Source organism: Nyctereutes procyonoides, unplaced genomic scaffold (genome assembly GCF_905146905.1).
Source record: "Nyctereutes procyonoides isolate TBG_1078 unplaced genomic scaffold, NYPRO_anot_genome, whole genome shotgun sequence".
In the NCBI taxonomy this organism is placed as follows: Eukaryota; Metazoa; Chordata; class Mammalia; order Carnivora; family Canidae; genus Nyctereutes; species Nyctereutes procyonoides.
In genome coordinates, this window is record NW_026575049.1 from 49735329 (window position 1) to 49753780 (window position 18452).

Below are 18452 nucleotides of genomic sequence, written 5' to 3' on the forward strand. Positions count from 1 at the left end.
TACTGGGACTTTTCAAAGCATGTTCTAAGTAGTACAGAATAATGATTTAAGAATACTAATTTTTGTATTAGATTTATTTGAGTCTTGGCTCTGCCATTTATTAAATATGTGACCCTGTGCAAGTCACCTAACCTCTCTGTAACTCGGTTTCTCATCTGTGAAGATCATCATAAAACCCACCTCACAGGGTTGCTGTTAATGATTAAATGAGAAAATGCACTATGTGGTTCTTAGAATGATACCTGTAACAGTATCTGGCACAAAGTACATGTGAGTTATAAATTGATAATAATCTTTTAGCTCATATTCCTAATAGGCACATATAAGTTGTCATTACAATCCAGAACACCATCATTCCCCAAATACACCATCTCTAAAGCTCAACCTATTAAAAAAATTCCTCCTCAAAAATTTTAATATACTTTAAAAATATGTTTTAAAAACTACATCTAGGGATGCCTGGGTGGCTCAGTCACTTAAGAATTCAACTCCTGATTTCAGCTCAGGTCATGATCTCAGGGTCATGAGATTGAGCCCCGCATGGGGCTCTGCACTGAGGGTGGAGCCTGCCTAAGATTCTCTGTCTCCCTCTTCCCCATCCCTCCCTCTAAAAAATATATAAATAGAAAATAAAAACAACATCTAGCAGAATTCATGTTTCCTTCTTGTCAAATGTGATCCATAGATTTTATACATATATATCCTATCATTTCAGGGGCTCAAAAACCCCCTCATCTAGACTCCTGGTTAAGAATCCCCTTATTCAGGATGCCTAGGTGGCTCAGTGATTGAGTGTCTGCCTTCAGCTCAGGGCATGATCCCAGAGTCTGGGATCGAGTCCCGCATTAGGCTCCCTGTGAGGAGCCTGCTTCTCCCTCTGCCTGTATCTGCCTCTCTCTGTCTCTTATGAATAAATAAATAAAATCTTAAAAAAATTAAAAAAGGATCCCTGTATTCTTCATCACTTAACCCTAACAAGTATTTTTATTAGCCATTCTAGTTGGTCAAGGTAATACAGTGATGCTCTATATTTTGGTTCAGAATTTTAAAGATCAATTTCTTTTCTTTTTTTTTTTTAAATAAAGATTTCATTCATTTCTCTTACAGAGAAGAGGCAGAGACACAGACAGAGGGAGAAGCAGGCTCCCTAAGGGGAGCCCGATGTGGGACTCAATCCCAGGACTCTGGGATTATGACCAGAGCCAAAGGTGCATGCTCAACCACTGAGCCACCCAGGCGTCCCAAGGATCAATTTGAATAATGTAGATGGCATCTGTTTGTTATGTGCTTTAATAGTAAACAGCTTATATAATTAAAATTAAATTTTAATTATAATCTACACAGTATTAATATATATTAAGTACAAGTAGATTTTTAATCTTGTACTGTCACTGAAATGATGTCCACTGGCTTTTGATCCAGGTAGCTAGTTTGGTATATCACTGAGTATGGTGGTTTATGAGCTACTACAGGTTTCCTAAAATGATCATGTATTTGAAATTAGAAGATGATTTCTTCTGAAGTCTGAGGTTAGCTTCAGATAATCAATGAAAGCTTTAAGACAGCTGTATAAAAACGTTAGGCTACTTTAAAAAATACTTATATTTCACTTAGGAGTTTTGTTTTTTGTTTTTTTTAAAATACTCTTCTGGCAAGTAGCACAGTCAATGGAGTGAGAATGATCTGAGCTGTGGAGCCAGGTCAGCCACTTACTGGCTGTGTGGGCCTTGGCCAGATCACTTACCATCTGAGCCTCGGTTTCCCAAGTTCAAAACGGGTAATAGTACCTCTGATACTTAAAATATGGGGCTATTTTAGAATTTGTCACCAGAGCTGTAGAGTACCATGCATCAGTATAACTTTGTACATTATATGTTTTAGCTTGAAAAAATGAAATTTACGTGACCACTGATTGTTTCTTAAGTAACTGACACTGCTAGGTGATAATTAGAAGCTGTGGTTTAGAACAAATTAAATAGTTCGTGAGCAATGTTATACTATACTCTAAGAACTATTCCCTGCCCTGGTAATCCTCTTTAATACATGCCATTCTTCACATGAAATGTCTGAGGAGTATAAAGCTTACAAGAAAACCCTCAAAAGCCACACAACACAATGCATTATATCAACCATATGTACCCTCACCTCAGAAATAGAAGCATAATTCCTGCTCCTCGCTGTCATTTTTCACCAACTTTAAGAAGCATCAGTACAAAAGCTGATTTTAAACTAACCACTCAGTAGATAATTTGTGTCATTTTTAATAGTCTCATATGAATGACTCCATTCATCAAAACTATTGAGCTCTTACTCTGAACCAAACAGTTAAATTGAAACTAAGATTACCTGATTTGGGATATTTAAGAATAAATTCTTAAAAATATGTGCTGCGATATAATTACAAGTTTTGGAAGGGTGTATGATGTCACAGATATAGGGAAACTGATCTGTCTGCAGATCAAGAAATCTAGAAACAGAACAACTCAGTCATTAGGATTAGTGGCTTTTTCAGATAAAAAAAGGAAGCTAGCTCTAGGCAGCTAGTTCTAAATTTCTCACAAGGTACTTCTTAATGTTTATTGTGCTTACCACAAATGTGTGTTTCGTGACAGATAGAATTCATCTTTCAAAGTTTGCTGACACTTCTACTGGCTTTAAATGATAATTTATATTTTCCTCTGTATCTGGTTGTAAGTGATGTGCTTGTCTAAATGTCCTAAAGCAAATCCATTGTCTGATGTAGGACTACCTTATAGACAAATCTATTCATCCGGATACATTTCTCTGGTTGTAAACCTGCACCAACCCAGGTATATCCTACCACTCTCCTATGAACAAGAGCCCAGATTAAGGAAGAGCTATTTATCCAGAGGTATGTAGTGTAATCTGGGACTTTTTGTGAAAGTGAAAATACTTGGTCAAAAGCATACAAATAAGTTAATCTGGTTAGCATTATTCTTTCTCACATGGAAGTCCTGCAAGCAGAGCATTATCAGCACGATTACTCTACAATGAATCCACTTTTTAAATACAAAACCATTTTCTGTCAGTTAAGTGTTACAGGCTTTTTCCCATGCTTAAAACATAAATCATATTCATGTAAATTAATATTTTATTTTGGTCTATAACACTGTATATTACCTTTGATAACAGAAAAACCAATTAACCTAAAAACATACTACTCTTCAATACTTAAATCCATAATCATAGTTTTATCCCTTGTTCTAGAAGTATTTCCAATAACCCTTATAACTTCTAGCTTCAATTTATGAAAGAATTGCCCATAGCATCTGTGGCTTTAGAAAATTAATATATATTTTTCACAAATATTAGATTTTTAACCTGATAAAACTAGAGAAAACAAAGATTTTAACATATAATGATGCCTTAATTATCTATTATGGAAATAGGTACAAGTACTTTTAAACAATTTTAAGTTGTTTTTTAAAAATCTCAATTTTGTTTTTTAACTTTTCAGGCAATAAGTATACTCAGAAGAGATGTGACTAACTGTCTCAATTCCATTTGGAAATAGCATTAGTCAAGTCCAGAGTTTAGGGCAGTTGTGGGTTTTCTAGGCACAAAAGCTTTGCATATTAACTTCAAATTCTCTCCTACAAATGTATTAAATTTAATGGTCTAAAATACATACACCACCAGTGGTCATGGCATTGATATGAAATTCTTATGTGTGGATAGAAATGCAATACAATAGCTACTCAAGCTTTCCCAAAGTGATCTAAACCATGATGAAAGAAAGGAAAAGGAAAAGGAAAAGGAAAAGGAAAAGGAAAAGGAAAAGGAAAAGGAAAAGGGAAGGGAAGGGAAGGGAAGGGAAGGGAAGGGAAGGGAAGGGAAGGGAAGGGAAGGGAGGCAGGCAAGCTAGGTTTCAGAGTTCCCAGGAAGGGAGAGAATCATGTTTGGTTCCTAAGACTTCCTCTTAGCCCAGTAATGTTGAGCAAGATGTGTACTCCTCTCCTCACACTTTGACTTTCTTATATGTAAAAAAGGGAATGAAACCCACCTTGCACTATGCTTGTTTGGATTAAGTTATTCGTGTGACAGTGCCAAGCACCATGCCTGGTATATACACAGAAAGATGTACACATTTTAATTTTCTTTCTATTGCCATCTAAAAGTCAGACAGAACTGAAAATTATGTGACATCCAAATACCCTAAATACCAAAGAAGAAAAAGATGAATTAAACAATTCACTCCACCAACTGAAGGACTGCTGGGCAGAGTAAATAAATATCATAAGGAGATAATCAATGTACTCTCTAACACTTTGAGAACCCAAATGACGGAATTTACATTTTTTTTGTAATACTAAAAATACAGTCATTAAACTACTTTTATAGGTCACAAATGCCTATAACATTAATTAAGCAGTGACTATGCGTCAGATGCTGAACTAAGTACTTTAGAAGGATTATATTATTTAATCCTCGCTAGTAAGTGGCAGAGCCAGGATTTGAACCTAGTAATCTGAAGTTAGAGCTCTTAATCATCATGATATCTGTTTACCTAGTAATAAAACAAGTGGGTTTAAAAACCTTATGGTGGGACTCCTGGGTGACTCAGGGATTGAGCATCTGTCTTTTGGCTCAGGGTCCTGGGATCAAGTCCCGCATCAGGCTCTCTGCAGGGAGCCCGCTTCTCCCTCTGCCTATGTCTCTGCCTCTCTCTCTGTCTCTCATGAATAAATAAAATATTTAAAAAATAAAAACCTTATGGCAAATTGCCTTTGCTCAGAATAACCAACAACATTTCTTAAACTTCTGTTGATTTTTATCAACATTAAATACTGGCCTATTTCTGATAAAGGAAAAGAATTAAGACATTTTTTTCCAGATGAAAAGCTCATAACTATTCTATAAAACATTTAGAGCACATTAAATCTGAATCTTAATAATTATTATCAAATAATTAAATTCCAGTACTGTGTAATAAATATCTGCTATACTTACATTGAATATATGCTTTGTATGCAGTAAGAACTTAAATACTTTCTGATTAGCTATTTAGTTACAGCAAGTAATTATAATGTACAGAGGTTTTCCACAGTCAAAATGTTTATTTTTGTCAGTAACTATAAAACTATAAGCATTTTATGGGAATGAAGAAGGCTGTCTGAGTTATAGGCAACTTAAATGTTTATTTTCTTGCTGATATTTAAAGGCAAATCATTAAGGCAGGGAAGAGAGATGTCTTGCAGATACTTTTTTTAAAAAAACAACAAAAATAACCAATAAGGGTTCTGGGTAGCCACCCTACCATATTCTCTTTAATCAAATCCTCTTGCTGCCTCCTATAAAGGAAAGGCTGCCTCCAACTATAAAGGTGTGCCTACTATCTTTTGTCACTTGTCATTACTTAAAACTATTTAAAATTCCTATTAGTAAATGAAAAAACTATTTTCACTGAGATTATATATTTTCAATGGGCCTTTCTAGTCATTTGGTGATGAAATGACACAAAAAATATAAATAAGCTTGAAATTGGTCAATACAGAACTCACATCATTATAAGTTTATGTTTGTCCTCTGGAACTTTATAGAAAGCCAGGTTTGAGTTCAGAGTAGAGAAAACTCAACTAATACATGTAAACGTTTGTGTGGGTTGCATGTCTGTTTTTAAAGAAGAAATACTTGCTTAACCAGATACTCTTGTTTTTCTGACTAGAATATAAACAGACTGGATCCCAATCCAGAAAAGCTTGCTTTATTACAAACGTATCATTTATCTGTGCAAGGAACAGAGAACTAAAATGTCCTCTTTATACACGTTATATTTTAGATAATATTAAGAAAATACAGTGTCTCTCCTCATGATATTTCGCTCTAGAAAAATCTCCATTTTGAGGTAATGCCATATTCCTTTCCCAGGATTATTGTTACTCCGGCTGATTCTGTCAGTATCATGAGCCATACCGAGTACAGACTAGGTAGTTAACTCATGAAAAACAGAACAAAACAAAACATCTTGTTTGTGGAAATTAAAAAGTGAAAGAAAACAGTGAAGCCTCATCATTTTCCCTAGTTCATCAGTAAATAACTGCTGAAAGAGAGGGGCAGGTGATTATTATATGAATAAAGATGATTAATTATACATTAGTTCTATCATGCTACCAACAGCATGTATCATAATTTTAAAAGATTACAGTGAATGAGTAGGTCATTAACTAGGAACACTCTGAAAACAACAGTAAAGACAATTAAAGAACCAGTAATAACAGTCCAGTTGAATCAAACATTCCTAATGAAGACCAACACTTGTTACATAAATTAGATAGCTAGAAAATATTTTGAAAAGTCCATAATTCAAATGGAAACTTCACATTAATTTTAAAAAGTGACCCCAACAATTTAGATCCAGCGTACCTCTCACTGTAAACAAGCACTGAGGTAGAAAAGTGCGAGTCAGTAGCTAAAAGCCTCAACAATCCAAAATGGATAAATGGATTGTAAATCATGAACACCTGTATTTTCTATGCAAGCCTAAACCCAGATTTGGTTACATCTAATCCCCATAATTCAGTTCCTACTTCTACACAGTCTTATAAACTTATGATTTAGACAAGTGCAAAATATCAAACATTTACACTCTAAAATATTCCATCTGTATACAAACTGACACGTTAATCACACATTACCCTACCAACTCATTAGAGCCAATGGCCCACGGTGCTTTATATACCAATACTTTGTATTTAGACTTAATTGTATGTATCTGAAAGTAATGAATTTAATGATTCTGAAAGTCCTGCTCCAATTTAGAAATCACGGACACTCTTAAATGACATTAAGTTTCATAAGATGGTAACTTGAGTACAAATGAATCTCCATCTCCCAGTGATCACGGAGATGGCCAAAGAAATACAAAAGAAACCTTTATCAGAACTAAAACCTTGAGAAGGAGGGATCCCTGGGTGGCGCAGTGGTTTAGCGCCTGCCTTTGGCCCAGGGCGCGATCCTGGAGACCCGGGATCGAATCCCACGTCAGGCTCTCGGTGCATGGAGCCTGCTTCTCCCTCTGCCTATGTCTCTGCCTCTCTCTCTCTGTGACTATCATAAATAAATTTAAAAAAAAATTAAAAAATAAAAACCTTGAGAAGGATACCAGTGACACCCCAAACCTCCAGGGATTTCTGTAATATACAGTAGATGAATATAACAGGGAAGGGCAAACCCACCAGACTTACTGAATGTAAAAGAACAACTTGTCTACTAGAAGACAAAACTGCTAATAGAAAGCACAAAGAATGGACTTTAAAAGTAGGCACTCAGGGGCAAGACACAGAATCTGGATCCTTAAAAAGTCTTTGGAAAGTGAGGTACATATCAAAGATTTATTTTTTTTTCCTTTTTAAATTTTTTTTTATTTATTTATGATAGTCACACACACACAGAGAGAGAGAGAGAGAGAGAGAGGCAGAGACACAGGCAGAGGGAGAAGCAGGCTCCATGCACCGGGAGCCCGACGTGGGATTCGATCCCGGGTCTCCAGGATCGCGCCCTGGGCCAAAGGCAGGCGCCAAACCGCTGCGCCACCCAGGGATCCCCATATCAAAGATTTAACCCAGCTATTATCTAGGAATTATACCAGAGAAAACTAGACAAATATGCAAAGATGCATATTTACATATGATAATCACTATAATTAATAGTAAATCAATAATTGTGAAACTAAATCTAAATGTTCATTGATAAGAAATTGATATATGATTTTACCCAAATAATGGAGTATTACTTTTATGTAAATTTTCACTGACAAGGAATGAGCTCCATAATATACTGCTGAAGGGAAAAAAAGATTAAAAATGACATATATACATCACTCTTCATCAAGGATATGCAAATCAAAACTACAAAGAGATATCTTCATACCTGTCATCATGGCTAAGGTCAATACACAGGAAACAATAGAAGTCAGCAAGGATGTGGAGAGGAAGGAATCCTTGTGCAGTGTTGGTGGGAATGCAAAGTGGCGCAGCCAATGGAAAATAGTATCAAGGTTCCCCCCAAATTAAAAACAGCATTATCCTATAATCCAGGAATCACACTACTGGATATTTATCCAAAAATACAAAAACACTAATTCAAAGGGATACATACATCCCTATGTTTATAGCAGCATTATTTACAATAGCCAAATTATGGAAGCAGCCCAAGTGTCCGTCGATAAATGAATAGCAAGGAAGATGTAGTATATAATACAACAGAATATTATTCAGCCATAAGAAGAATGAAATCTTGCTCTTTGCAACAGCATGGATGGAGCTAGAGAGTATAATGCTAAGTGAAATAAGTCAGAGGAAGACAAATACCTTATGATTTCACTCATATGTGGAATTTAAGAAAAACAAAGGAAAAAAGGAGAAAGACAATCCAAGAAACACACTCTTAATGATAGAGAACAAACTGACGGTTACCAGAGAGGAGAGGATGGGGGGGATGAGAGAAATAGGGGATGGTAATTAAAGAGTACACTTATTATGATGAAAAAAAATTTTTTTAAATGTGCATCAAGCAATTCTACTTTAAGAATTTATCTTAAGGAAATGATAGTACTATTTTCCAAAAACTTATAAATAAGAATGTTATTTATAATTTAAGATAGTGGGGACGCCTGGGTAGCTCAGTGGTTGAGCGTCTGCCTTCGGCTCAGGGTGTGATCCTGGGGCCCGAGATCAAGTCCCACATCGGGCTCCCTTCAGGAAGCCTGCTTCTCCTTCTGCCTGTGTCTCTGCCTCTGTGTGTCTCTCATGAATAAATAAATAAATTTAAAAAAATAATTTAAGATAATGGCTAACATTTCTTGCAAGTGATCTCATTTAGTCCTCACAACTACCACTATTACCTCCATTTTACAGTTAACTTGTTCAATCCCATAAAAAATGGAAAAGCTGGATCTGAATAACATATACTACACATCTAGCAGAAACAAGATCATAGAGGCCTTATAACCCATGCCAAAGGGCTCAGGCTTTATTCAAGGCAAGCAGTGAAGAAGCCACTGGCAGATTTTAAGCAGGAGAAATGACAGGATCAGGGGTGTATTTTGGTATGTAAATAGTTTGTAGGGAGGACATAAATGAGATGAGACACACTTATACAAGTTACAGAATTAAATGTAAATGGGGAGAAGACAGATCCAAGAGATTAAAACACACACACACACACACACACAAACAACAACAACAACAAACTAGAATCAAAAGGGCCAGTGACCAGTTCGACCTAGGCTGTCAAGAAGAAGGAAGTATATCAAGGATGACTCGTAGGTTTCTGACTCAAGCAAATGGATAGATGATAGCGCTACTTACATTGCAGAGAAACAGCTGAATTTTAAGCACGTTAAGTTGAAGGTGCCTCCAGAGGAACACCCTGCTGCATTGATGACTCTGGGTCACATCCCAGCAGGAGATAAAGATTTAGGATTCAGTAGCCATATTTTAGTTGTAATTGTGGCCAATGGAGGAGGTCATGCAGGGAAAGTGAGAGAACAAAGATGTCAGAAACCAAGGGAATGCCCTGTTTCAGGAAGAGGTGATCCAAAAGAAGCTCACACAGGGAGACTGAGAAGGAGAAATCAGAATAGTAGAAAGAAAAGCAGTGGACGCTGCTGTTGCAGAAAATTAATAAAAGAGTCTGAAGCAGGTAAAGTGTGTGTTTCCAGTGAGTTAATGGTCAGAGAAGCCTTGATAGTAAGGTCTAAAAAGTCTGTCTTTGATTTAACAATAAAGTGACTGTGGACAGGGTGGTTTAAAAAAAAAAAAAAGACACATATATTATACTTATGCACATGAAGAAGGAACTGCACAAATTATCACCAAAATACAAGTGAAAGGAGGGCTGCCTCTGGGCGGTTGGGTATTTGACAATCTTTACTTATAATTCCTTATAATTATTAATGATGCTTAAATTTTCTTTTTTTTTTTAATTTTCTAAATAAATATGTACTGGCTTTGTAATAGAAAAACCATTCTCTTTGCATTGAAAAAAAGTATATTTAGTTTTTAATACTACAATTCCCTTGGGAGAAATTATCTTGAGAAAATTATTGGAAAATACATGAAAATACAGATTCAAAGGTGTTTACCTCAGCACTGTCCATAATAGTGAAATACTGGCAATAACCTAAATGAACAGTAGTGAATCTGTTAAATAAATTTGGGGATAACTATATAACAGCATGCTATGGAAGCCATTAAAAATGAAGACAAATATATATTCATTACTAGCTCAGTGACCTTGGAAATATTATATATCCTCCAGGAATCAATTTCCTCATCCGTAAAATGGGAATAAAAAGAACAGTTACCTCATAGTGCTTTATCTAGCTTATTAACTATATCCTATTGTAATCAGAAACAACCTGATGTTCATGAGCTTCCTCCAAAATCACGTACTATTTCAAAACTTACCTTGCTACATGCTTTTAAAAAATACTTCAAAATCAACATTTAACTTGGCCATAAATCAAATTAAGAAGATATGAATCTAAGACCACAAAGGAGGGACACCTGGGTGGCTCAGCGATCCAGTCCCACATCAGGGTCCCTGCAATGCTTCTCCCTCTGCCTGTGTCTCTGCCTCTCTCTGTGTCTCTCATGAATGAATAAATAAATCTTAAAAAAAAAAAAAAAAGACCACAAAGGCAATGAGTATCAAAGTTGAAAACAGGAAATTTCTGTAACTTCTACTTGGTTTTTTAAAAGCTTCCATAAGTATTCACAAACTAAGCTTATTTATTTACCTGTACATGTAGATAACATAATGCCTGGAAGAGACAGAACGGGGCTGATCCGGATGCCTATGGGCCAATAAGAAATCGCCTACATCCCTACATGACAGAGGAACTGGCATTCCTACTTAAGTGAACAACAATACAATTTATACAGACGTACTGGTTAGCTTCAACAGTTTTACCACCACTGTACATTTATTGTGTTGCTTTAAGCAGCTGAAACCAACCTGCCATGGTCTTTCCCAATCGAGTGGAATAGGAAAGGCTCCAAGCCACGTTCCTATAAAGCTAGAAATTGTAGTGATCTGAAGACTGTTCTCCCAAATGGATGTAACTCTGCAAAACACAAATAAGTAAATCACCAGTGGTATAGATCTTCGCTGCTAGAGAATCAAACAGTAATGCCAATTAACGTTACACATGTATGTTTTGTTCATTTAATGATCATCTCAAATTGACATTATATTTACCCTGAACTATTAATAAGATGATATAAATGTTTTCTAGTTGGAAAGGTAATATGTGCACACGGTCAAACAGCAGGAAGGAGCATTTGCAACAAAAGTCAAGTCTTCCTCCCACTTTTATCAGCTCTGGTTCCTCTCCCCAGCAATAGAGTACATATCCTTCCAGAAATATTTTATGCATGCACAAATATGTTTTGAATGATATATGCACGCATGTACACATCCTTTATCAAAACTCAAATGCATCATGTTATATACCCAGTTTTGCTATTTTGTTTCCCCTTGGTAACAGCTATACTAGTATTCCATGGCATGAAGGGACCATCACTTATTCAACTGGTCCTTTCTATGTCACATTTCATTTAAACAAATCAACACTATTTATTTGGTGGGGGATGAGTAGAGAACAAGAAACAAAAGATTTCAAAAGATCCAGCAATTTCGCCTACCGTTCTTAAGTATACATCTTGGAGTATAAAGGTGAAAAGACATAATACTGCCATTCTCTGAGTAGGTCTTGCTTTTAGCCTGCCCCTCAGAGTGTGGCCACTCAGCCATGTGGAGCATGAGTCTGGTTACAATCGAGTAAAACCCCACCACAATGCAGTAAGTAGGATTCCAAATATATGGCTGTTTAAAATGCAAGGTTTAGTCATTACAAAGTTTATGAAAAATAGTTTCTTCCAGCTAGCATGAGAATAACTGAAGACATCTGTTTTGTTAGAGGATTTCTTTCATTAGAAACCATCCATTACACACAAAATATACACTGAATTAAAGTAGCCCCAAATGACAAGTCCGTTTATAAGCCAATCCCTATGTCATTTGTCCCTCTTGTGACTCTTCCTCCCTCACCCTACACAAGATAAAAGCTTTAGCTCTTGAAATAGATTGAAAATCAGGAGTGGAAGAAGGCTGGAGCCAATCTCTATAGATCCAAATTCGTGTTATTTGCTGGGCAGCTGTTATCATTCTCTTTTATTTTATATAACACCTAAAAATGCAAGTCAATTCCTTCAGCTAAGCACTCAAGACAGAGGTCTGTCCCAACCTTGGAGGGGAAAAAACTGATGAGTGGATTGTAAAGAGGTAACTATACTGTTCAGGCAATTTAAAGGATCGTCTACGGTTAATTTTTGACCATCTGTGGCTAATGTTGGCTAGTTTTTGCATAACACATAACTCCTCTATGTTGCAATACATTAAAGTGATGTGCCCAAAGACATAAAGTCTGGAAGAGGCTGAGGGTAAGGTTTAGTCTCTGCTGGGAGGGGTTTACTTCTTCCATTTTATGGGAGAGGAAGTTCCCCCAGAACTGAAAGGATAGGTGGCATTTGGGCTCGACCGACCTGGAGAAAAACCTGCACTGCAGGTAGAAAGAACAGAAGTGAAATTGGTTGAGGCTGAGTGGAAGAATGGGAACTAAAGCTGGAAAAGTAGGTTAGAGTTAGGATATTTAAAAATAACACCTTCATTGAGTACAGTGAAAACCTGCCTCAGATAACCCTTTCACAGCCATACAATTCACTCACTTAAAGTGCACAATTCAATGTTTTTAAGTATATTTAGAGTTGTGCAACCATCATCCCAAAGCGACACTCTTACCCGGTAGCAGTCACTGCCCATTTCCACTCTGGCCAGCCCTGGGCTGAGGACAGCCATTAATCTACTTTCTAGCTCTATAGTTTGCCTTTTCTGAACATTTCATATACATAGAATCATACAACATGTGGTCTTTTGTGACTGGCTTCTTTCACTTAGCATAATGTTTGCAAGATCCATCCATTTTGCAGCATACTTCCTTCTTTTTTATTGTCATACAAAAATAATGTTTTGTTGTGTGGATATATCACACTGATTTTTTTCCATGCATCAGTTCCTGGGACATTTGAGTTGTTTTGACTTTTTGGCTACTATGCATTATGCTGCTATAAATATTCATGTGCAAGTTTTGTGTAGACATATGTTCCCTTTTTTGGGGGGGATATACGAAGAAATGGAATCACTAGGTCATATGATAACTATGCTTAACCTTTTAAAGGAACTGCCAGACTGTTCTCCAAAGCAGCTAAGCCATCTTATGCTGCCACTCAAAATGTGTGAGAGTTCCAATTTCTCCCCACTCTTGCTAATACTTGTTATTATTGATCACAGCCATCTTAGTGGGTGTGAAGCAGTAGCTCATTGTCATAGATTTAGGGCTAGGATTTTAGAAAAACCTGAAAAGTCACGCTAATGGACCCACTGAAGGTTTTAAATCAAGGCAGATATGATCAGAGCTATGTTTCAACAAGGGTTACATACATGGCTTATCTAAGTTCCAAGTTCCTTGGGTTAAGGGGCAAGATCCATGGCTTCACGTTTTTCATTTTTATAGCACACTGAGGCCATCTGTTACAAAATGTGCGAACATGCAAGCGGTTGTCCTCTATTTTGTTTCATGCATCCAAGGAGGTTTATGATCTGCCACATAATAAATATAGGAAAAAATGGAACAAGGACCTAGTTTTAAAAATAGAAAAACTCTGCAGCCTATTTTTGTAAAATTGAAATTTTATATTCATCAAAATCATAATATGGATAAACACCTTCAAGGTCCCAGATTGCACCTAGAGGATAATATCTACTACCAAGCCCTCCCTGAGTCCCTCTGCACTCCTGATTTCTGCTCCCCAGGCAGACATTGTAAACTCTTCACCATTTCTTCTGTGTAGCTCAAAACGTAAAGGACATAAAGACTTTTCAAGACGTAGTTACTCCCTGCTTTCTACACCGGAAAAAGAGGACTTAGTACGATTTTCCCCCAAGCCTCCCATCCCCACACACTCATTTCTCCATGACTCACCATCCCCTCCTCAATGGTAATATCTTCTCCTCTCCGCTCAATCAACAGCATAGTATCTACACCATTATGGTTATGAAAATGTTCATCGCAGCTGAACCACACAAACCAGTCACATTCCTTTTCTTACTGCAAATTTTTCATTTTCTTTGGATATTAAGAACTGCCTCTGTTTTATTCTCCATTTACTAATGTACCTGTCACTCAACCATCCTTAAATATTCCAAAGAAACTAAACATCACCTCTAAATACCTGTGTGCTCTATTCTCCTTCCTTTTTGGAGGCAACTCACCTGCTCCCAGCTGGACTGGTTGCTCTCTAAGCCTGAGCAAAGCTATCGTCCTGTAAGCTTCCTACACCATCATCCCATGAATTCCTTTTGCCTCCCTCAATCACTTTTGGGTCTCCTGCTGCCTGGATTCCAAGATTTTCTTGTACTTTGCTTGCTTGCTTCCTTACTTCCTTCCTCTCTTTCTCTTTTCTTTTTCTTTCTTTCCTCCTTTCTAAGTAACTCCTTCAGTAGATTCCTGAGAAAGGATAAAATAGATTTTACAGACTATTTAAAGTCTAAATAGGACTTTACTGTAATCATTGGAAATCATTTTGCCTCAGAATTTTGAAGGCATTGCTTCCCTGGCTCCCAGAACTCTCTAGGTAAGATGTTCCCCCCCACCACTGCCCTCTCTGGTAGCCTTTAGAATTTCTCTTTATTCTTGGTTAACTAAAATTTCACAATCGGTTTGTCTTTGAGTGGGTGTCTTTTCAGCCACGACGCTGGAAACCCATGGACCTTCTTAATCTACAATGTCAAGTCTTTTGGTTCTTGACATTTTCTTCTTAAAGATTTATAAAGATTTGCTTTCTCTGCCCAGATCCCTTAAGAATTTTGTTTTTCTTACTCTTTTGCTGGAAATACTACCATTTGGAATTAACCCTCTGTTTTGTTTTGGGTTTTTTTAACCCATTTTTTAACCCATTTTCTGTATTTTTGCCTTTTGTTTGACTAAGGGAACTTTTTAACTTTGTCTCTATGTTGAATTTTTTTCTCATATTTTTTCACTTTCAAGAGCTTTCTCGTCTGAATATTCCTTTTGACTACTTCTTGTTCATGTTTAATGGATATAAAACAAAAGACATTTTTAAAAGTTATCTTCTGGTTTTTATATCTTTGTTTCCACAGAGTTTTTTTGTTTTCATCTCTGCATTTCACTTTAGAGGTGTTCCTGAAATGCCCACTGACTGTTCATTTCTCATCCTACTTAAAAGTAAAATACTTTATATGAAATGTTCAGAACAGGCAAATCTAAAGATACAGAAAGTATTTTAGTGGCTGCCTGGGAGGGGGTGAGGGGGTGTGCAAGGGTGGGTAGGAGGGGGACTGCTAATGGGCAGAGTTTCTTTTTGGCATGGTAAGATGTTCTAAAATTAGATTGTGGTGATGGTTACAAAGCTGTGTCTATACTTAAAAAAAACACTGACTTGTATACTTTATATGGGTGGGTTTTATGGTATGAAGTATCTCAATAAAGGTATGTTTAAAAAAAAACAACAAAAAAGTGAAACACTAAACCGATGATTAGATGTTCACTATGTATGAGTAGCACGATTCAACTGGTGGGCTTCACTGTACCAGGGACTGAATAGGAAAGCTTTTAGAGAAGCCCCAAATTGTCAGTATCTTTAAGTTTTTCTTTGCTGCCATTTTTTCCCTGAAAGAAGTATTTCTATACCCTCTCTAAATAGCATAAGCCTACCTGTCAGTATTCTGGGCCAAGCAAGGGAAAAGGACTCGGCAGAAGGTGAGAATTCATCATTCAATACATAGAGTTTCATTTAATCCTTATTCTGTGAAGGGATTGTACTAAACAGGGACGCCGGGGTGGCTCAGCAGTTGAGCATCTGCCATTGCCCCAGGGCCTGATCCTGGAGTCCTGGGATTGAGTCCTGCATCAGGCTCCCTGCACAGAGCCTGCTTCTCCCTCTGCCTGTGTCTCTGCCTCTCTCTCTCTCTCTCGTGTCTCTCATGAATAAATGAACAAAATCTTAAAAAAAATAGCCAGAGTAGTTGGGGATACGGTTGTATCTTCTCCATCTTCCCTTCCCCCGCTTTGTAACTTCTATTGCTTATTTTTGTAAGTTTATATTCTGTCCTCTGTAATCCTAATTTACAACCAGTTTTTTAATGCAGTGAGTCTCCTTAATGTGCAAACTGCACAATTCCTGCATTTGGGGAAATGGTCTTCCATCGTACTTTGAATTACCTTCTGTTTTGTTATTTTATGGACACTAACTGGTCTTAAGCTCGTCTCCTTTGTTCTCTGCATTTATCATTTCTTTTCTAACTGCCTTACTCTTCCCTACCCCCTCATTTGTTTTGACTGTTTCAAACCTTTCTTCCAAGCTAGAACTTGATTTTCTAGCTTATCTGTTTCTAATTTGTGACCTGTGGTGGTGTGGTTTGTATTCATTTTATTTAATTAATTCTGTAATGTCCTTCACTTCATTTTTTTCATCATCTTATCTTTTGAGCTTTTATTCAATTTATGCTCTCAGTAACATTCTTCTATGATAAACTGTGTAGAGTTTGTTTTTGTTCCTTGGGTAGTATTTTCTTCCAGGCTGGATTCTTTCGTCTTCCACATGTCTTTTTCTTATTATTCTATAATGTGTTTTTAGGGTTGCCATGCAATTTCTTTTCATCTTGCCCACACTTCTCATGAACAGACGGCCCATACTACGTGTTTGCTCAATACAATGAATGAATTATCTTTAAAACTGTCCTCCCATCTTAACTAGCACCAATTTTTCTTGTCTTGAAGCTTCTTGAGGACTTCTACCCAGTTTTCTGTAACCTGAGGCAGAAGAAAAGAAGGGAGGCAGGGAGGCAGGATAAGGGAAATGCAATCCTTGCAATTTAATCCATCATATTCTGCTAAAATTAATAAATGGTTCGACAGATCAAAGTTTCAAAAATTTCTGACCAGAGCTTATGCATCCCATTAGAAATCAGAGGAAGCTATAGCAGTAGCAGTCTGCCCCCGTGGCAGCAGCCCTCATAGCCCTCATAAACTGATAAAAGGTAGGGCAGCTCTGCTGGCTCAGTGGTTTAGTGCCGCCTTCAGCCCAGGGTGTGATCCTGGAGACCTGGGATCGAGTCCCACATCGGGCTCCCTGCACGGAGTCTGCTTCTCCCTCAGCCTGTGTCTCTGCCTCTGCCTCTATCTTTCTCTCTCTCTGTGGCTCTCATGAATAAATAAAATCTTAAAAAAAAAAACTGATAAAAAGTAAATAGCCCTGATTGGGATTTAGGGAAACAGGCACTCTATTGGTCAGTAAATTCATATTCTTCAAATCAGAACTTTGGTTTGGCAGGCACTGTCAACTTCTTTTGATTTAGAAATTCTACCCCAGGAATCTAGTCTATAGAAACTGTTGTACAAGTATATAAAATTATATGGTACAAAGATGTTTATAATATCATTATTTATAATCCTGAAAATTTGAAAATTATCTTCAATAGGAAATGAAATAAACCATGGTACATGGAATGCTTGCCCAACGCTCATCTATCTCATCCCTGATGATCAGACTAATTACATCATAGTGATCCCATTCTCTCCCAGTGATAAGCTTAGGGAGATCAAAGGGAGAGGAGCTACTGCCATCTCACTAACAGCCAGAGGATAAGATCCAGGGCAATCAGTGAGAAGCATAGCTGTATCTTGGCTATCTAGCTCTATCTCTATGTCAGATAATCCTATGTCAGATAAAAGTTTCCTGATTGTTCAAACCAATGTAAATGGAAGTATTCTTACTTAAGGATGAAAATATATACTAAGGACATTATGTAAAAAGAGGTAGATTACATCCACATACAGTTAGAGATGGTCCTGTTAAGTTAAAAAAAAAAGTTATAAAGCAGTGACAGTATAACCATTTTTGTTTTTAAATTGCAAATATGTGATAATGTGTGGACAAACTTAGACTAAAATCTGTCAGTAATGGTTGTTTCTTTGATAGGATTACTAGGATCTTTAACTTTCTATATTTTTCTATTATTTGAGTTTTTATAATATATACTCTTCTGTAATAAACAAGATAAAAAAATAAATTCTATTAACTAATTTATAGCAGCAGTGATGTTGGTTTATTCCCCTTTACTAAGTTCCCATAATAAAGTCATTCAAATTCTATGGTTTGGGGCTAATTTTTTCATAGTTAAAGAATGTATACACATAGTCAAGAAGGCTGAGAATAAAATAAATGGCTCCTTGCTCTGTGGACAAACTTAAAAAGTTAAAAAGTAACTAAAATATTACAGATCGGGATGCCCGGGTAGCCCAGTGGTTGAGCAGTTGCCTTTGGCTCAGGTTGTGATCCCAGGGTCCT

At 36.8% G+C, this 18452-nt stretch overlaps 1 protein-coding gene across 3 annotated transcripts in view; it reads right to left on the bottom strand.

Moving 5' to 3' along the window:
• The window catches only part of PIGF (phosphatidylinositol glycan anchor biosynthesis class F), a 35825-nt gene that overhangs the window by 4619 nt on the left and 12754 nt on the right, over positions 1-18452 (bottom strand). For all 3 annotated transcript variants that reach the window (XM_055328000.1, XM_055327999.1, XM_055328001.1), the window contains one exon: positions 10981-11089. In XM_055328000.1, coding sequence (XP_055183975.1) covers positions 10981-11089 — 109 coding nt within the window. The remainder of the gene's footprint in view (positions 1-10980; positions 11090-18452) is intronic.